General features: G+C 36.4%; 2 protein-coding genes across 4 annotated transcripts in view; both read right to left on the reverse strand.

Annotated features, from left to right (window-relative positions):
- rock2a (rho-associated, coiled-coil containing protein kinase 2a) overlaps nucleotides 1-16,862 on the reverse strand; it is a 50,625-nt gene extending 33,763 nt beyond the window's left edge. For 2 of the 3 annotated variants that reach the window (XM_051126819.1, XM_051126817.1), the window contains exon 1: nucleotides 16,384-16,861. In XM_051126819.1, coding sequence (XP_050982776.1) covers nucleotides 16,384-16,482 — 99 coding nt within the window. In that variant the 5' untranslated portion in view covers nucleotides 16,483-16,861. Of the gene's footprint in view, nucleotides 1-16,383 lie in introns of all 3 variants that reach the window. The other variant, XM_051126816.1, reaches the window with a different exon arrangement.
- Nucleotides 16,863-18,793: 1,931 nt separating this feature from the next.
- Nucleotides 18,794-21,638, reverse strand: c13h2orf50 (chromosome 13 C2orf50 homolog). Its single transcript, XM_051126831.1, has 3 exons — nucleotides 21,001-21,638; nucleotides 20,612-20,651; nucleotides 18,794-19,339 (listed from the first exon to the last, which is right to left on the reverse strand). Exons 1-3 carry the CDS (start codon nucleotides 21,231-21,233, stop codon nucleotides 19,142-19,144), a joined length of 471 nt encoding a protein of 156 aa, XP_050982788.1. The 5' UTR covers nucleotides 21,234-21,638; the 3' UTR covers nucleotides 18,794-19,141.
- Nucleotides 21,639-21,906: the final 268 nt, after the last annotated feature.

Raw genomic sequence — 21,906 nt, forward strand, 5'->3', positions numbered from 1 at the left:
ATTGTGCATACGGTTTTAGTTCAATTGACAGATACTGTGTCAAAGCATAATGGCCCAAAACATAACTTTAAAGACATTTTATGTTAGAATAAGAAGTTTAAATATATTTTAAAAACTACACTTTTTGCCCAGAAGACCTATTGTTTTATATTGTCATGTGACCATGATAATATCGTTACATCCCTAGGTTTTACTCTATTTTTGATCAAATGAATGCAGCTGTGGTGAGCATAAGAGAACTCTTACCAAAAAAAAAGTCTGAACGGTACTTGATTTTCATGATATTGCTGTTGCATGCGAACCTGTGATTTACAGTGATTTTACCATGCTGAGAAGACTTCCTGGTCAACAATAGGCAGCCAGAGAAAGTGTCAAAGAGGGCAGGATTTCTGTAACTCTTAGAAAGTATTGGAAAAAGGTTTCCTGGTTGTTTTGACTGAGGGGGCGAGAGAAACAGCTGCTGTTCCCGAGTAAAAATGGACAAGGCCACTATCACACCACCTTATATGGCAGTGTTTCTCCTATCTGCCCACAGAGAGAGAGAGAGAAAGAGAGAGGGCGAATGAAAGAAGGGAGGGACCTGATAGGCTCTGGAAAGAATTAAAAAGTCAAACTTTACAAGATACTTTCATATATTAATCTTCTCATTCAAGACACAAATATGACGTGCAATACACAGTAAAGAGGGTTTCCCTCTTAGAATCTGTCAAAACAGATATCAAAGCTTCTTCATGAATACACAAACATCTTCTGTGTGTATGTTTGCATTTGCGGTCTTATAAACCATGTATTAGTTAAGTAGTTACCTCTGAATTTCCTGTAATCACTGAGGATTTCATTCCACTTGATTACAAACTGACCTGTCAAAACAGACCGTACACATTCCTATCAGTCAAAGTCAGAGTCATTATCTAAGCACCTTCGGGACAAGACCGGCAAATAGTTCTTGTAACTCGTGAAGTGTAATTTGATAATTGTCCAACAAACCACTTTTACTTGTGGTGGGGTCTATCTTAAAGTAAAAGCACAATTGTGCTGAGAATAACAGAAATAAAGTGTTCTACTCATCTATCAATCCATCTACCCTGTAGTGGCTATTCAACAGATTAAAATGTTCTGAAGACGAATTGAACGCAGCGTTCCTGCTCCTCACTTTGGCTAATGAATGCGCACGGATACAAATCAATGACGTGAAGACCTAAGAAGTGTGGTATATCCACCAGTGGAAAACAATGAATAATACTGGCTCCATTCCAAAACATAGCAAGCTGCCCATGCAGGCAGCATTTTTAAGGACTCTAATATACTTAAGTAAAATTTAAAAACTGGTGTGACGTCATTTAGAACAAAATTAGGCCTGTTTAGAGTTTGTTTCAGGAGTTTGAAGTGGCTTGAAAAAGCTAACTTTCTTAACAGATGCTTTCTAAAAGGAATAGTTCACCCAAAAATTAAAATTGATATCAGAATAAGCCCGATATGAAAAATTATGCCGATATGAGGAATAACTCACATGTGCTCAGGGTGTGCTAGCAATTAGATCACGTCAGCTCAGGTGTGGCTCATTCTTGAAGCAAAGTTTTGCCTGAATTATGATTAGATTCACTGTTTTGGATCACTGCATTTAAACTGAGAATGCACATAGTTTAAATTCCGTAGGGGGCGCTTTCGGCCTACTTCTAATAAAGTGAAAGTGAAATACACAGATAACGTTTAGACTATGTTTCTGAATAAATAAAGTCGTAATTGATGTCATAAAATCATGAGTATGTTTTTGATTTAAAGGTCAGAAGCTATAGCTTACATAAATTTAAAAAACAAACAAAAAAATTCACAAACATGACACGTAAATTTAACCATTTTATATATACTGCGGCTCGACAATAAGGAGTGTCCGATGGCCCGGGGTCAGCGTAAAAGATGCTCGGGAGAGTTGATGAATTTGTCACTGGCCCAGTCGGGCCACTGCTGCATCGTCACGAAAGTTTATCATTTGCACATGTTTTTAAACCTTGTTAATTTAACATTTTAAGTGATCACAGAGAGATGAGTCTGTGACGGACAAATAGCCTACAAAAGTATGTCAAAATACCAGTCTTGACGATTAGTTTTGTAGCTTTAACATTGATCAATCCATACTTAATTTATACAGTTGAGTACAGATGCACCGATCAACCAGACATATCTCAACCGATCTCTCTTGCCCACGAACTCAAAATGTCATGTGTGTGGAAATATTATGAACTCTTTATACATCCGTTAACAGAAATGCAAAGAGAAAAAAAAATACTGTTGCAGGCAGAGCAAGATCATGGTTCACAATGCACAAAATATTGGAAATATTATCTTAAATATTGAAACAGGGTTTATATGAATGGCTCTCTGATGCATCTCATTCAAGGCCCAGAAAGGTAGTAAGGACATCAATAAAATAGTCCATGTGACATCAGTGGTTCAACCTTAATTGTATGAAGCTACAAGAAAGTGAACAAAAATTATGACTTTATTCAATTATTTCTTGTCTTCTGTGTCATTCTTTGCCGTATTCAGGTACTCTCGTGAAGACACGAAGAACATGGTTAGTAAGTAATGACAGAATTTTTTTTAATTTTCGGGTGAACTACTCCTTTAACTACTCCTGTTTTCTCATTGCTGCCATTTTAGTTGTGTTTATTTTGTTATTATAAGAAAGCATGCAGCAGCACTTTTTACCCCTAAAGGAAAAATTACTTCGCACTGAGAACATCAGGGACTTTAGACATCGTAAACTCAAAGGATGTTTGCAAAGCTAAGCCATATAATTGCCTCATTTGCCTGAATTCTAAAACATCACTGCATGCCTATGTTTGCAGTAGACAACAAGGTGCCTCACTAGGTTTTGGAACGGAGCCACTTCAGTTTCAATGCAAAAGGGATCCTGTAACTTAAAAAAAAAATGATACATTATTTATGAAAAGTGACCAGAGCTATATTAAAACCATTAAACAGCTGCTCATCAACAATTTAATGCTGAATTACAATAGTCAGCAGAATCTCCAACCCTCAAAATCAGAGATCAGAAAGCAAAGTACATACACGCGCATGAACTCAGGCTTGATAGGAATGTGATGAGAGGTATGCCACATCACTCCTTCTCTCAAAGACACCCATACAGCCATAAATCCAGCAGGCCCCATAACTCATGTGTTTATTAACGTGTCAGCAAGACAGATCACTGAACAATGTAACGCAGTGGTTTTCCAGTGCAATAAAGATCATATCCGGTTTGAATGAAACTCTGTAAACTCAACAGCATGTAGCTGGTCAGCATCAAATACCACCCCTGACAGACTGCTGAATAGTGTTCAGCGGCACTCTCCATCCTCCATTAGTTAGTCAGAGGATTTAATTAGCCTAATTTGCTAATGCCATTAGTCCAGTTAAAACGTGTCTTATCCTTCAACGCACAAAGAGACAGGATTACTCAAATGCAGAGTGCATGCCAAAAGTGCAATATTCCAGTGGAAATTAAGACAAGGACAAGGAACATTCAAAACATCTGTTCATAAAACACACTGACAACGATCAGTTTCAGTCAAAATGGAAAACAGCTTGTCAAATTTAAGAAATAATTTAATAAACTGGGGAAGACAACAGCTACCTCAAATATCTATAATATATATAACATTACATTAAGCAGCACAACTGTTTTCATCATTGATAATAATAAAGAAATGCTCCTTGAGCACAAAATCAGCATATTAGAATGATTTCCGAAGGATCATGTGACATTGAAGACTGGAGTAATGCTGTTTAAAATTCAGCTTTGCCATCACAGGATTAAATTACATTTTTAAACACAAATATTTACTTTATTTGTTATGTATTCAATGCATTATGTCATGATACATTACTATTTTCTATTTTTATTTAAAAAATAAAATGCATTATATACACTACCAGTCAAAAGCTTTTGAACAGTAAGATTTTTTTAAATGTTTTTTTTAAAGAAGTATTCTGCTCACAAAGCCTGCATTTATTTGACCCAAAGTACAGGAATATTTTTACTATTTAAAAGTTATTATTTAAAATTGTTTTCTATTTGAATATATTTAAAAATGTAATTTATTCCTGTGTTTTTAAAGCTGAATTTCTAGCATCATTACTCCAGTCAAACAATCCTTCAGAAATCATTCTAATATTCTGATTTGCTGCTCAAAAAAACAACATTATTATTATTATTATGATGATGATGATGATGATTTTTCAGGTTTCATTGATGAATAGAAAATTCAGAATAACAGCATTTATCTGAAATAGAAATCTTTTGTAACAACCTTCCTTGCTAAATAGAAGTATTAATTTCTATAACAAAGGTCTTCAAAACATATCTCCTGAAGATGACACATCTCACGTCCACCATGCATGCCTATCTGATAAAACTTAATGACAAACACAACAAGGGTGTGGAACTTCTCAGCAGCACAATACCATACCATAAAACAACGTAACGCTGCAGTCCTGACAAACATTAGACTGCACTACAGTGTACATCCTGCTGTCTGGTTTTGAAGCTCTGCATTAAATACATTTTGCTGAGAAGCTCCATTTGCCCTCAAATCACTTTCAAAACCACTGTTGGGCAGTTTTCAATGTGGTTGATGAATTCTGGTTTTTTATACCAAGAGGTCTGGTGTAAAGAAACCACAGTTGTCAAACCTTTCATTTCAGTCACCATTTCTATTCTAGGAAGTAGGTGTCAAGGGAGAACCTTTTGACAACCCAATATTTTCACCAAAACCATATTTCAGTAACTTAGAACAAGTTATATTTCATTAAAAGATTAGTTCACCCAAAAATAAAAATTCTATCATCATTTGCTCACCATCATGTCATTCCAAACCAATACTAGCAAGATAGTTTCATAGCTTTTTTTACAGCATTGTACTGAAAAGAGTGATCAGGGTATTTTTCGAAAGGCTGATTTTTGTTTTTCACAAAAGAAAGTATGCTTGGAGCAACATGAGATTTTCCTGCACTATCCTTTAAATGTAAAATTACGCCAAAAGTTAAAGTACGTAAATATTAGGTGTCAGAGAAACTTGATAATTTTTGGTACAAGCTTAGGGTCTAAAAAACTTGTAATATGTCCTTCTTACGGAGACATATTATAATCTGCCTTTAGCCACACACACACACACACACACACACACACACACACGTCTGGTTTATTATCTTTGTGGGGACTCTCCATAGGCGCAATGGTTTGTATACTGTCCACACTGTATTTTCTATCCACTATCCACAAGTCGGTCCCCACAATGTCAAAACTTTTAGGTTTTACTATCCTTGTGAGGACATTTGGTCCCCACAATGTAGCAAAAACAAGTACACACACTCACACATTCTTGGATTTGTGGTTTACGGGGACTCTCCATAGGCGTAATGGTTTTTATACTGTACAAACCCTATTTTCTATCGCCCTACACCTAAACCTAGCCCTCACAGGAGACTGTGCAAAATTTTTGAATTTCATAAAACACTGTTTAGTATGTTTTTTAAGCCTTTTGTTTTACGGGGACACAGGAAGTGTCCTCATAAACCATGTTTACGTTGTAGTACCCATGTCATTATACACATTTGTGTCCTCATAAACCACAAATGCCGGAACACACACACACACATACACACACACCAGAAGCAGAACTTCTTGGATTCTCCAGCCAAATAGTAGCTCTTGCTAATCGTGTTGACATAAACAATAAAACACCCAGCTCCACCAATACAAGACACAGGAAGTTTACAAGTACATGAGGGGGCCTCATCAGCACAGCATTCAATGAAATTCCATGTCCAACATGCAACACAGGACAGGTATGGATGTTGATGGCATGAAATCACATCTCTCCCGCTGCAGAACAGATCCTCTCCAGATGAGATTAAACCTGCTGCGAACTGATAAGATCCAACAATGACAACAAACAATAACAGTATCAGGATCCAGCTGGACTCCTGCTTATCCCAGATGTTCCTGGATAAACCTTACAAACACAACAGCTTTCACAGGAGTGTGTGCTCATGTTATTGCTTCAGTGTGGAAGACGTGCCAGTTGTAACGCTACTGTAGGATACAGGAGCTGAGATCAGTTAGACAACAGTATGATATAGTTACAGTAACAGTGAGGATTCAGCAACTTTTCAGACAGGAGATGCCTGGTGTAAGGTAAAATAATGTCATACACTCAATTTACAAACACTATTAGGCAAAAGTTTTTGAAATATTTTTACTATTTAAAATAATGTATTTTAAATGTAATTTATTCCTGTGATCAAAGCTAAATTTTCAGCTTCATTACTCCAGTCTTCAGTGTCACATGATTCTTCAGAAATCATTCTGATATGCTGTACAAGAAACATTTTTATTAATTATTGGTAATATTATCAATATTTAAAACAGTTGAGTACATTTTTTTATACAGTGTCTGCTGTTTTTCCCTAAAGCATTTTTTCAGTTCTAATAAAATATTAATAATAATTATTACATTTTTTTTGAACAAACAAATAATGCTTGGACTTTAGCTAATAGGTTTAGGTGTGGTATCAAAATTGGAATCGAGAATTGTACAATTTTATTTGGTATATAAAATTTTGGTGTCATATAAGCTTATTTATTAAAATAAAAGATAACATGAGTCAAAAACAATGACAGCAACTACTTAATTTTTTTGTGGTAGGGCCAGTGAAAATTTTGACCGGGCAAGTAAAAATTTGAACCACTGGCCCAAGCGGGCCAGTAGAAAAATCCTTAGCGTTGAACCCGGCAATGTATATAAAACATCAATTTGCAAATGCACCAGTGTGCAGGGGGTTTTTTTCTTCTTCACGCAGAAATTGATTTTGGCATGCATATGATCCACACGTGTTTGGTGTGCATATGATATGCAATTTTTGTTGTTTATATGATACGCAGTTTTGATGTGCACACAATGTCTTCGCGTGCATATGATATACGCAGTTTTGGCATACATATAATACACACCTTCACCACACTCCTAATCCTAACCACTGCATATCATATGCAAGCCATGTCCATTTCTGCGTATAAATAGAACGCCAAATAGAAAAAGAAACTTGTGGTATTGATATGCACTTTCATGAGATCGTGTTGACACATCAGATTTTCTCACAGCTGTTCACATCCAAGACATAAACTCTTCAAGCTGGCCACTTTGACAAATTTGTGTGCGTGTCTGATCGTTTGGACGCACACTCAATGCCCAAAGTGTAATTTGCACGCGTTTGGAGCACACACACACAGTTCAGCCGGGGGAACAGCGTCTCTAACATGGATTACTGTGATTTCAACATTTTATCAAAAGTCCTGCAATTTATCAACAGTAAAGATTGCATTTTACAACAATCACCGATTGTGCCGATTCTGACGTTAAGTTTGGGTTTTACGGAGGAACGAATGCGCACCGCTGTGAAGGTAAAGAAGTTGTAGCTCCTCCGCGTGAGTGTGATCTCTCTTCTGAATTGCGAATAGCAAAAATGCATCATAAACGAATGTCCTAATATCAATGCATACAAAAACAGCTGGCAACTCTGGAGAGACAGAATTGGCAACATAATGTATATATAGCAATAATAAATGTATGTGTATTTTCTTAAACTCTCCAGTATTGATAGCAGAACCGTTAACGTCAGAGTTTATCGATACTAAGGTCTTTCATAATTTAGCACCAGGGCTGATTTAATACCGGGTTTCGATACCCATCTCTATACATTATACACTATACCAATCAAAAGCTTGGAGTCAGATATTTATAATGTTATAAAAGATTTCAATGTCAGATAAAATGCTGTTCTTCTGAACTTTCTGTTCAAAGAAACCTGGAAAAAAAAAAAATCTACTCAGCTGTTTTCAACATAATATGAGCAGCAAATCAGAATATTAGCATGATTTCTGAAGAATCATGTGACTGGAGCAATGATGCTAAAAATTCAGTTTGAAATCACAGGAATAAATGACATTTTAAACATTAAAAAAAACTTTTGACTGGTAATATATTATGCGAAGCTGAATTCAGCAGCTATTACTCCAGACTTCATTGTCATATGATCCTTCAGAAATCATTCTAATATGCTGATCTGGTGCTAATATTTTTATGGAAACCATGACACATTTCTTCAGGATTCTTTTTGCTGAATAGAAAGTTCAGAATAACAGCAATTACCTGAAATAGATTTTTAAACAATGTAATCTTTACTGTCACAATTTAAGATACCTGTTTTGGGTTTTAATTTATTTTTTAATGCATTTTATTCCTGTGATATATAATCATTTTAACATGCTGATTTGTTGCTCAAGAAAAAAAATCTTACTATTTTCTTAGGATTTTTTTTATGATTATTTAATGAACAGAAAAACCAGCATATTATGCATCCTTGCTGAATAGAAGTACTAATAAAAAAATAATCATAATTACTGATCCCCAAACTTTTTTGTTGGTTTGTTTGTTGTTTTTGGAAGATGCATGGAAAAGACCTAGGTAAAGATTTGTCAAAATATGTAATTTTTTACTGAACAGGAAGTCATGGGCGTTTCTTCAACTACGGCACTTTTGGTCCCGTGAACACAAAAACTTAAAAAAAAAAAAAAAAAAAAAAAAAAAAAGGCACTCTTTACACTCTCTCTAGTTTATTTATATGCATGAAAATATGCATGCATGCATCACAGGAGAATTCTGTCAGAATTCTGTCAGAAAACAATGTCATAGTTTTTCACTACAACTCAAATTATGCATTGTGTTCAACGGCATTGTGTGGTGGAAATGACAGTGATGGAAATAACATTTTAATAATCTGGCATAAAACTGTGGAATGACATTAGCATAGTCTTGCTAATGCTAATTTTATAGCCACCATTTTTTTAAATTAACATATTAATAATATTTTCAAACTTGCTGCACCAATTTGGCAATGCCACAATATATGAAGAAGTATAATCGACCCCCCATTCTAAGCTAAAGAAACACCTCAATACATGTTTGCAATGACTTGAGAGTCAGTTCACCCAAAAAAGGAGCTTATTTGCAAGTTTTGTGTTACAAAGCATGGGTCTACTGTGCATGAGCGGAACACGGGTGGAATTTGAACACTGTGGTCAGCATCTCCTACCCACTGCAACCACACAAACACACACAAACTATACAAGCAGACGCTATCCACACACCTCAAGGGAAGAAGGGAACAGAGATAAGGCCCATCAACATTCCAGGCTACAGCATGACCGCCAGTTATCTTAGCCAGGCCTATTCAGGGTTGCAAACTACGTGTCTAAAAAACACCCCACAACTGAAACATTCCACTCTGACCCAATCCAGAGCTACTCGAGACCTGATTTCTAGGAATAAAGAAAAGCAGTCTGGTTCTAGCTTAGCCTGGGATTGCGTGCGCTACAATTATCTGTGTAAACGCTGCCTTTCTGACAGCCACTAAATAAATGACAGACAGGTTATTCATTAACCTTCCCTCCTGAGCCTGACCTTTGCCCTTTCTCTCAGACCACACTGCCACCTGGGTATTTTAAAGAAGCAACTTTATCTGTACAATGGAATCAGCTTAATGATCTTCCATCATGTTGATCATGAAAGATCATTTGTTAAAAGATGAAAGAGTTTGTGATAAAGTTTATATTAGAGGAACTGTAAAACTGAGCTTGCTGCACTCTAAATTTAGGAGGAATATTACATAATCAATATGACATCATCTTCAGGTGAAGTGGAGAAATCCGCTCTCTGGAATGTTGGAGTGTTTGCCATTTCTGAATTTTTAGTTCAACAGGTCACATCTGGATTAGAAAAGTGTAACAGAGACCACAGTAACTGCGTTTATATGCACATTAAAAGTTTGATTTTCGTCAGACTAAAACAATTTTGAATAAAATTATCTAAATGCATGTTATTGTGTACTTTATTGAAGTAAAAGACTTCTCTCTATTGGCATCTACTGGACTTCTCCAATCATTTTATCCTCATAAACGCAGTCCCTTTCCTACAATCGACTGTAAACTCACTTTCAGATCTGCCTCCATCCAATCAACAACCAATGGATTGGACTAAGACCTCGCCCTACATTATCCGTTACATTCGAATGTACATCACAATACTGAAAAAAGATCTGTTGCTACTTTCATAATGCTGAACAAATGCATGTGTAGCTTGGCTTTCTACAGCATCTATACATATTAATTGGACTACAACTGGCCATATTGTTGTGTACTTGCTCCAAAAGACAACAGTGACATACAACATGAATTTAATCCTTCAAATATTCCATTATGCACCATGTCAAGAATAGTGGGACAGACTTCAAAAATCCAGTGTACCTCAGTTGCAGCTGCGCATGTAAATAATGGTCGACTGATATTCAGTCAAATCCATCAGAAGTGGGACTTTTATTTTGACAGTGCTGAGAACCTATAACTCTCAGTGTGCAAAGACTTTCCAGTGTGGTTGAAATAAGGGCTGGGTTTTGAAACAAATAAAACTATTCGATGCTGGTTCATAATCTTGCGATTCGATTTGATTCGATATTTGATATTGATTATTTGGATATATATCAGGTAGGGCTGGGCGATATGGCAAAAAACTAGATTTTTTCAGAACGTTTGACCGATTCTTGATTTTTTACGATTTTTAACTAGTCAACTTAAAAATGTAACTACAACACGATTCAAGTAACTTTTTCTTTATTAACCCTCTAATTAAAGAAAATTCTATTCCAAGTGCACCACACATGACGTTGTCAATAAATGTTACTTTGTAAATGTTAAACAAATCACTTATTAAATATCTTTGCAGAAAAGATGCATGAGCTACAACTACATCTTGTACAAACTTGTCTACATCTTGTACAAACTTTCAGCCTGTCACCATGACGCAAACATGAAATATCAGATATACAGCAGTAGTTCTTTAGTTACAGGTTTTTTATTTGATCGCGCTACTTTTCCATTGTTTATTCTATGTAAACATGGATGCGCATGACTGTTGCACTTGTGTCTCTTGCAGCATCTCATGCATGAAATGGGATTCTAAAAACACGGCACTCAAGTTAAAAGAAGTTCACTCCCATCTTCTTGCATGTTATTCCTATTCCACTACCCACATTGCACAAAAGTGCAGTCTGCGTGAATAGCACCTAGCGCTGGCATGTCACATATGAGCAGTTAATCGTGTGTTGACATGCGGTTAAATCATTCTTTTCTCATTTCTACTATTATCATTGGCGTTTTGTCTAATTCTAATGTTTGGTAATATATATATTCTAAATCGCATCTCTAATTTTCTCAAAAGAAAAAAAAAGTCAACTAATGCTGTAAAATACATGAGAGTCAGTTGGTAATACATTACGAAGGTTAAAATTAACTGATTTGTATACAAACACTTAAATTACTCCCAATTAAGTTTTTATAATAATAAAGATACAATGACACAATTATATTTGTACTCTAATTAGTTTTTTGAAATATAAACATTTAAATTTATGGTCAGCGAATATGTTTTTTCTGAGATAAATGTGATGTTAAATGACATTGTTTACAAGCTGTTATACTGACATCTTTCCATGGTTAAAACGCGGTTGAGTGATTACATGAGGCAGGAAACAGGTTTCAGTACATTTTACTCTTTCTTTTAACATACCTATGGATGTTCATTCATGTTTACTTTGTGCTGAAACTGGTATTAAAGTGAATGGGAGGATCAGTTCATGTGTGCTTTATGCTGCTGCTTCTCGAGGTGCTACAACGATCTGACACTCCACATTAAACAACGCCAAAACAGCATATTGTTTGAATACTGTAATTAAACGGACAGAATGTGAAATCTGAGACTTAATTTTTTATGAAAACTAACAAAGCACAAAGCTTATTGCGATTATTGGATGGGAGGTGTGCTATGTTCATTAACTGAAATCGGTTAAAACCGTGAAATCGATGTTTTTTTTTACCCAGCCCTAGTTAAAGTGACACTCACTGTTTATAACTATTTGTTTATTTGTTAAAAAAAAAAAAAAAAAAAAAACATGATTTATTTTAAAGAGCAGGTCATATGGTATTTTAAAGTGTTCTAATATTGTGCCGGAGTCCCCTACAACAGGTTTAAATGCATCTAATGTCAAAACATTGTAATTTTCTATACATATATATTTATTAGGGATGCACCGAAACTTATCGGCCGAAACAGCCGTTGTTCACCAACGAGCTGCGCAAATTCACACTGATAATGAACATGGATTTGCGCAGCTCGTCAGTGAACAACGGCTGTGTGTAGTATATACGGCTCAACGTGAAATCACGCACCTGATGGCATTTACCGCTGATTACAGAACCGGCTTTACTGACAAAACGCGCAAGCATTTCGGCCGATACGTTTCGGTGCATCCCTAATATTTATTATTCTAGTCATTTCTCAACTATATCAAAACTATTCATTCAAAGCAGTTCTGAGCTCAAGGTCTATAAACCCCTCCCTTCCATAAGCCTACTCAGCTCTGATTGGTCAGCTGGCCAAGTCTGCTGTGATTGGTCTTTTCGTATACAATGTGTGTCAGAAACAAAACACTCATTACCATAATAAATGTTTTGCTCCGGAGGGTTACTTGTAAACAAAGATGCTATAAGTTTAAACTTTGTATGTGGTACAAATTGTATTGTTGTGGTATCATGAAAAAAAAAAAATTTTAACCACTCATTCTTCATATCATTATCTTTCGGCAATGAAAACAAAAACATGCTTTTACAAAGCAGAACACAGCGTTTTCTCGACATGATGTAAACACACTAACTAGCGGAAGTGTTTGTGGGCAGGTCAGACTGTTTGTATTTCGCGGGCAGGCAGGGATTATACTAATATGTTACCTAGTGACTTACATCGGGTAACAGGCAGAAGATTGGAAAATATGATGATCCGTTAAGGTGATTCAGAATCGACTCTTTCTTCTGAGAGGCAATATCTTTGTTTATCATGTACTTTTTGATTAACTGCTTTGCAGACTGTTTACAAGTATAGCTACGTTACAAACTGCAATAAAAAAAAATTTGAAAACCCACTCTTTAAGACAAATATTATATTTTGCTTACATATGTACTATATTTCAAACTAAACAGTGCGATATACCAGCATCAATATATATACTGTATCAAAACTATATCAGTCGACTAATACATGTAAACATACATTTTTTTTTATGGAAATCAAGTTGATTCAAGAACTTTTGGGATCATATTTGGGCCTGAAGTGCAGGATTAAAATGGTCCAGAGTGGCAATAAGACAACGCAGTAATCAAAGTAAAAAAAAGAAGGCTTACATTACACCATAAATGTGGAAAGTGCCTTTGGAAACATACCTGGAAAATTCCAAAAATTCCTGATGAATTCACTTGGCATCACTCTGCCAAACACACACAGACTGGCCAAAGCGGTTATAATCTCAGGCTGAAATACTTGATTTAAAGGCTTGAAATCAATCGCATTATGCTGGATAACTCACAGTAATCAGCTTGAGCTATAATTAATGACAAGTTTAAGAGTTCATAAGGCAGTGAAGGCAAAGAGAATATTTGTATTTTCGGGGATAAGTAGTCTTTGCATTCTCGATTTCTTATTAGAAGGAAGTTCATATTGCACTAAGGAAATGGAAATACTGTGTGATGTGTTTTCTAGAAGCATCTCGTTACAGCTAAACACTCTCACACAGAGCTATCTCCTGCCCTGAGCTAAACCAGAGAGGGACTTGAGCTAAAAATGGCAGAGAGAAAGACAGAAAGAAAGAGAGTGAAGCCTGTTCACTCCCACTCACTGCTTCCCACTTCTCCTCTGCTCATCTCCTCCTCAGGAAACACACATTCTTCAGCTGTGGAGAAACTCTGTCACCAGTACTCAACACACACACACCTCCTTGATAAACATACACACTTCTCTCAGAAAGGATGACCCATATCTTTCTCTTAGATATCTGCTCAGAGTTTAGATCAAACTCTGGCCCAGATACAGTGAGTCAAATGGTGCTTCATCAAGCGTCTGCGGAGTATTGTTTGGTTTTGGAGCAGATTAACATTAATCAGTCACACAGATCTGACATTATACATAGATTTTAGGCATGCTGGAACATTCAGTACTAAAATAACTGCCTCCTTGACTGCCTCACATGAATCACTTCATTTATTAAGTTCAAACACCTATAATTATTCTGATATAAAATATTTTCTTTTAGGCATGCAAATAGTTTCTTATCTTAGCCAAAATCATAAGTTATCCATTAATATGTTAGTTTCCCTGAACAGTGAACAATGCTGTTCTGTCAAATCATGAACGTTAGTTGATGCATCATAACCAGCCAAACACAACAACACTGACTCAACCAATGGCAAGAGTTTGGGGTGGAACTTTATGTCGGTCTAATCAATGGTTGATGGGGAGTTTTTCATTACTTTTTTTAGTTCTACTTACTGCCATTAGTGTGGCATAAACTATGACAATTAAGCATTAACTATCAAATTTAGGACTTAACTAGTGACAAAATAACGTACAGTTGCGATTCAATTTTTTTTTTAACGTTCAGTAAGGCTGCATTTTAGTTGATCAAAAATACAGAAAAAACAGTAAAACTGTAAAATGTTGTTAGAATATAAAATAATGGTTTCTATTTTAATATACATTCAAATACAATTTATTCCTGTGATGCAAAGCTGAATTTTCATCAGCCCTTACTACTGTCTTAAGCGTCATGATCCTTTAGAATCATTCTAATATGCTGATTTACTATTAGAATTATCTATATTGGCAACAGTTGTGCTGCCAAATATTTTTTGGAACCCGTGATACTTTTGTTCAGGATTCTTTGATGAATAAAAAGTTTAAAAGTACAGCATTTATTATAAATAAACATCTTTTCTAGCAATATAAGTTTATACTATCACTTTTTTATCAATTTAACACATCCTTGCTGAATGAAATTATTAATTTATATTAAACAAAAGAAAGAAAACAACGTACTGACCCTAAACTTTTGAACGACAGTGTATATTGTCAGAAAAGAGTTTTATTTTAAATAAACGCTGTTCTTTTTAACGTTTTATTCTAAGAATTATTAAGCAGCATAACTGTTTCCAGCACTGATAATAAATCAGCACATTAGTATGATTTCTAAAGGATCATGTGACACTGATTACTATAGTAATGATGCTGAAAATTCAGTTTTGATCACAGGAATTAATTCGATTTTAATATATATTAAAATATAAAAACGTTTTACATGGTAATAATATTTCACAATATTACATTTTTTCTGTATTTTAGATCAAATAAACAGCCTTGAAGAGCATAAACTTAAAAAAAACATTAAAAAAATATTACGGAGCCTGCATTATTGATTATTATTGACCCTAATCTTTTAATTTAATTTTATGAGGCTATATCATATAAATATGAAGAGAGCTATTTGCATGTATTAGTCATTAATGAAAACATCTGTCAAGCATTAATTTCTATTGCTTTCAAATAAAATTATTTATAATCGTAGACCTCTAAAATAACTTTTTAATCATTTCAATTTATAGAACATGTATAGTTGTGTGCACTTTCCTGTTTGATGGTGTCCACATTAAGAGGGTCTTGTCAGATTCATCTAACTTCTGGCAGTCTGCCTATCTTCTGTGTTTTCGTCAATAGCTAAGTCAGACATAAACCGATTGACATCTCTCGGGAGATATTATCACTTGGCACCAACTGAGCTGTACATGTGCCCACAAACACACGAAACGAAGGCCACTGAACGTTCATCTAGGAGTTCACAAAAAATCAATTCTATTAAGTGCACTTGGAAAAGATTAGATCAGTCTGTGAATATTTCTGCTCTCAAAAATATGCGTCCAATACCTTCACCTGCAGGCCAGTTAATAGCACGGTCTACTTCCAGAACCAAACAAGCCATCAACAGCAGGAAGGGGGAATTACGAAATTGTCATGTTGCAGGCCAACAATATTACTATATTTGGAGCGAGGCAACAGATGAACTCAGAACTTGACGCAGCAGAGCTATTCAAATATGGCAAGTGTACGTGAGAATACTTTTATACGCGGAGATTGGGACTTGAGCTGATCCACAAGTTACTGACAAGGAAAGGAAGTGAGGCGATATTTATGTACAAATACCGAAGATACTAAAAGAGACATCAACGTGCAGCTCGCTGAGCTTCCTCACAGTTGACCATAACACTCATTTCTGCAATGCAACATCGCGGTTAGGCTGTTGCTATTTCCTTTTTTTTCCCCTCAGTGTCACTAGGCAACGGATCTTCGAGGCGCATTAAACATTGATGAAAAGGGACGGTGAACTTACCAGCAAACTTTCCAAGTTGATCGCAGACCGCGGCTCTTTGAGCATGGCTTCCAGTTGCCTCAGCCGGTTTTCCATCCTTCTCTCCGCTCCTAGCGACATTTTTGCCTTGTCCTGGCGCCAGTCTGAGCAACGAAGAGCGATCTGTCCAACTTTTCTGGTTCACATTAAAGATACGAGATCTTCTTTCAAGTTGTCGAGCAGCGGGCCTAGACAGCCTCCGACTCGCCGCCCTCCAAAAAGTACCCCGGGCTTGTCCAGAATAAAGCGAAAAAAAATAATCCAATGGGAACAATTGAGCTTTTCCAAACTTTCCCCCTCAGAAGTATCTATGAAGCGGTTACTTTAAACAAGTGAGCGGAATCAAACTTTCCATCCTTTATTGCGAGCGTACCGTCAATGGCGCGATAAAGTTTTAATTTTGAGAGGATTCAGCAGCAGGGCGTTTTCTGGGCGCCCCTCTCCTCTCCTCCCCGCCTCTCTCCTCCCTCCCCTCGTCTCCTCTCCCCCTCTCCCGGGCGCTCCGGACTGGCTGAGCCTGACTTCAAATCTTCCCCAGTTCATAAACAACGCTGCTGTTGTTCAAAGGCGAGCATCAAGACCACAAACTCCAACGCATTCCTGCAACACACCAACTGCGGCGTGAAACGGAACCAGTGCGGTTTATGTTTATTACTAATAATTCCGGAGAGATTTAATTATTTTAAGTTACTTCCGAGCGCTTTCCCAAAGTGTCTCCGCATGTCGTTAGTGGATTAGGTCGCTCCCGCCAGTTCCGCGGATCGGTTCTTCGGTATTCCAGCAGGTAGCTCGAGCCTCGAGTTCGGTTCTCTGACATCAACTAGCGATGTCCGTGAGCGAATCGTTCTGTTGACTCGGAACGAGTTGATTCGACTCACAAAAATGATTCCAAACGATTCGCCTGATCTGTTCTTCGAGTTAGCAACTAATACATAGATTTAAGTACTAATCACTAAATTGAAATTAAATGGGAACGCGTGAAATCGCAATAAACGCCCAAAAGGAAGGTTTTACAGTAGGAAGTATGCTCTATCAAGAACCACGTGATGACGAAATTGCGTCATGACGTAAAAGCATTAGTGAATCATTTAAGTAAACGACTCTTCGAAATGTGTTGTTCGAAAGAACCGAGGAGCTAAAATGAATCATCACTAACGTCTACGACAACAGCAGTCTTTACCCATAAGCCTCTCTTCTCGCTGTCTCGCCCACGAACGGCGGCACACGGGATAATGCAAATATCCTCCGGTGGACTGGATATCATTCACACACCCACCACATATCACAGAGGAATCACAGAACATCACTGGGCTTTTAGTTTCTTTAGTTCACTCCACGTACTTTCTAAACAGTGTTTAGAAAAGCACAGGTTATGCTGTAATGTGAGTTGACTGAGTGCGAAATGAGAAGTCACTGAACACAGGATGTTGAAATTAATGAATCATGTTGCTGCTGAGTGGTGTATGTATTGAATATGCTTTCTTTAGTTTTATTATGAATTAAAATGTATTTTTATTTCTTTATGTATGAGGTGATTAAAATAAGGAATTGCATATAACATTAAATGAAAATGCAGGTCTTTATTAATGGCCTATGGTTTATTCATAAAATCATTTATTTATATAGAGTCCTTTATGAATTTATTCCCAAAATAATTTTGAAGTAGTGGAAGGAGCACTGAAGCAAGAAAACCTCCTAATGAAAGAGTGTAACAGCGACCTCTTGTCGTTGCAACTACATTGTGAAGTCAATTGTCACTTGTTGATATTGTTAAGAAGGCAAATTCTTTCACTAGAGGGCGCGTTTTATCATTTATGAAAAATGTCCACACATGAGAAATAACCAGGCTGTTCTAATACTACCTGAAATTTATTTGGTATCACAAACATGATTAAACTGACTCCCCATTTTCTGCATTCCTACTCTTCCTTAAATTTCAACTCAGTCACAATTATTACACATCATATTAACTGGAAAATAAAGTTCAAGCCATTTGGAGTTGCAGTGATCTGGCCTGTGTCATTTCCCAAGCACGTTTTCATTCTTCTTTCTCTCGAAGATTAAAGAAAAAAGATTTGTGAATGAATCTGTGATCATACATTCGTGGCCAAAAAGAAGGCACACAGCTTAGCTGTTTTAAAAGGAGAAAAACTTTATTGGAATATAATTTGGCAAGAATTATTTTTAAAACTTTATAAATGTAGAAGGCCTTGGCAAAATATTCCAACTAATCCTCCTAATGTTCCATGGATAAACTGTCTCTATTGGCTAGGACTATTAGTAAACTCAACTGTGAAGAATTACCTGACACATCAAATTCCTCTTTTCTCTTGAGATGCAAACAAATCTAACCCTTTCAACTAGAGAAAAATAAATCTCTCTGATCTAGGAGTTTTAATGAATGAAAATGAATATGCAAATAGTATGTTCCAAAAACAAGGTCGTATTTACTGCCTTCACCAGCATATTACAGTACTCTAAGAGATGTCAACACAAAATCTAGCACACTGTTAAAACAAACAGCAAACATACACAGGTTGGCAGCTGGTGTCTGGGCTGTCCAAAGTAAAAATATATCCAAAAAACAAACTGTCACCCACTGAACACTCTTGAGTTTGTCTATGTATATAGATAAAGGCAAGACAAACAGAACAACCCAAGGGAAGTTCTCTAGAGGCAGCAACAAATCACTGCTAATACACTGGAGAGTGTTTTGAACACATCCTGTGCCTGGTAAACCTCAGCAGGGTTGCATCTCTGGATTTCTTTTGGCCTTGCGGTGGTTCGCTGTCAGGGTTAGCAGATTGTCCAAGCGTATCAGCTCTTTGCCCAGCTCAGTGTACAGGCCGCTGCCGAACATTTGGTTACTGGTGTTTGGGACTCTGTCTGAGTATAAAGACACAGAGTTGGGGAGAGGAGTTTCTGTACGCGGATGACCCTGTGAGAGTAACAAGGGAAATACAACTAAATTAACATGCAGCTTGAGGTACTCCATTATGAAGACTCAGTCTGAAAAAGATCACCTAAAAATAAAGATAAATGACAGATTTAGTACATGTATAAACAATATATTTAATACATGTATATATGCGAAGAATTATAGTAGTATTTTATTACAAATTATACAACACGCACTACCTTTTAAAAGTTTGGGGTTCGTAAGATTTTGAATGTTTTTGAAAGAAGTCTCTGTAACTTTTGACTTTATATTTTAGCCTTTATATATAATGCATTATAAAAGTAGTTTTGATGCATTAATTATACCTTGTAATGGACCATGCAATGCATTTTATGGTCTCATGAATAATTGTAACCACCTATACATTATAATTCCTATCTATTCATTGTTACAAACCTTCAAATATTATAATGCATTTTAACTTTGGTTACATTCATTTATGAAATCATCTAATGCATTAGAACGTACATTACCTTTGTAATGCATTATACATAAAGGCTTTAAGTACAATGTTACCGAAGTGTCTTATGCTCACCCAAGCTGTATTCATTAAATTACAAATGCAGTAAAAACTGCAAAATTCTGATTCTATTACAATTTGTTTTAAACTTTATTACAACTGTTTTAATGTATTTTAAAATGTAATTTTTTCAGCAGACATTACTCCAGTGTTCAGTGTCACATGATTCTTCAGAAATCATTCTAATACGCTGATTTGCTGCTCCTGAAACTATTATACATTTTTTCAGGATTATTTGATGAATAACCAGTTCAAATGTAAAACTTTAGGAACCATAAATATCTTTACTGTCGCTTCTGATCAATTAGATGCATCCTTGCTGAGAAAAAAATAATACAAAAAACCTTACTGATCCCAAATTTTTAAAGATTACAAGGGCTATCAAACGATTAATTGCAATTAATTGCATGCAAAACAAAAGTTTGTGTCTATATGTGTGTGTACTGTGCATATGTATTATATATATATATATATATATATAAATACACACACACCCATGTATAAATGTAATTTCTTTTTTATTTATATTATATATATATATATATATATATATATATATACATACACACACACACATTAATATACACACATACACAAACAAACTCTGATTTTGCATTCGATTAATCGTTTGACAGTCCTTTTGCATTATATGTTAACAAAATTTACATTTTAGCAATATTGCAAAAAACACTCATTGCCAAACAGTCATCACTGATAAGAGTGTTTCTCACCAGCTGGTCAAAGTTCATCAGGAAACTCCAGTTCTTCTCCCTGTGATAAAACAAGCATGAAGCATTTTCCAGACGATACGATGCAATGAATGATTTAGAAGCGAAATTGTGATCGTTTTATTACACGATGGTGGTTTTATGTACGGTAACCACGGTTGTATATATATATATACATACAGTGGTAAAGAACAAGAGATGAGTAACCGTAACGCACACCTTCCAGGGGGCGCCTGGTCAACCACAATCTATCCCGTATCAAATAACGGGTCAAACAATGCCACATTTAAGAGGTGAAAGAAAAGATTAGTAACGTAACTCCAGAGAAAGTGAGAAACAAACCAGCAACTCCATGACATTTGTAAGAAAGTGAATTAAATTCTATTTCTTACCATTCTTTCACACCGGTTCGCTCAGCGCGCACAAACTCTCTCCAAACCTGGTCCTGCTTTACCGGATCTCGGGTATCATCGTCTTGCGCCGGTGTCTCACCGGTGTTTCGTGTCCTGCCTGCTGATTGCCTGAACACTGAGACCGAAGACTGAGAGGCGAGAGGACCATTAGGTCGGTCCGGTAAACGGTACCCAGCCGAAGTGGCGCGCCGCGTATTTCCCTTCCTATCCATCACTCAGTCCTTGAGCTCGTCAGTCAAACACAAATATATTTTATGCCACTGTAAAGTCCATTTTTACCTATTTAGCAACTTGACTTAAACTTAATGTAAGAGATTTTCTTTTAGCAAACCGCTTAGCAAACTGTCTTTCTCTGAGGTGGATGGACGTTTCGCGCCCGCCAATTTCTGCAATCACAACACGAGAGCTGCTGCTGCCCGCCCGGTTGCGCGGAGATTGTTCTCTTGTTTACCCGGGACGTTTCCCCGGGAGACAGCCGGGCGATGCTGGGATACCCTCTCAAAGCTTTTGTTAATTCACGAGGAGGCGAGACATCCGCTGCAACAATGAGAGCAAATTAGTATTATAAAAGCCAAAGACTGACAGACTGGTGACATAACAGCGCATGCGGGCCTACATAAAAGAGCCCAGCTATTCAACCAAAATGTTAAAATATGGAAAAAAAAAAAACAAACAAACAAAAAAAAATCCACACTGACATATTATCCTCAACTGCATGTGACAGACAAACAGTAGCCTAAATTTGGCAGTAGGCAGTAGGCTAGTACATTCATTCAAAGCTGCAGTTTTCGGCAGGTAATGCCTTTGCAATGAGAACAAACAGTAGGCCTATATTCAAATGGAAAGTTGTCTTTAGAATGTCTTTAGAGAACATTCCTCTGCACT

Source organism: Labeo rohita, chromosome 13, assembly GCF_022985175.1.
Source record: "Labeo rohita strain BAU-BD-2019 chromosome 13, IGBB_LRoh.1.0, whole genome shotgun sequence".
NCBI classification, from domain to species: Eukaryota; Metazoa; Chordata; class Actinopteri; order Cypriniformes; family Cyprinidae; genus Labeo; species Labeo rohita.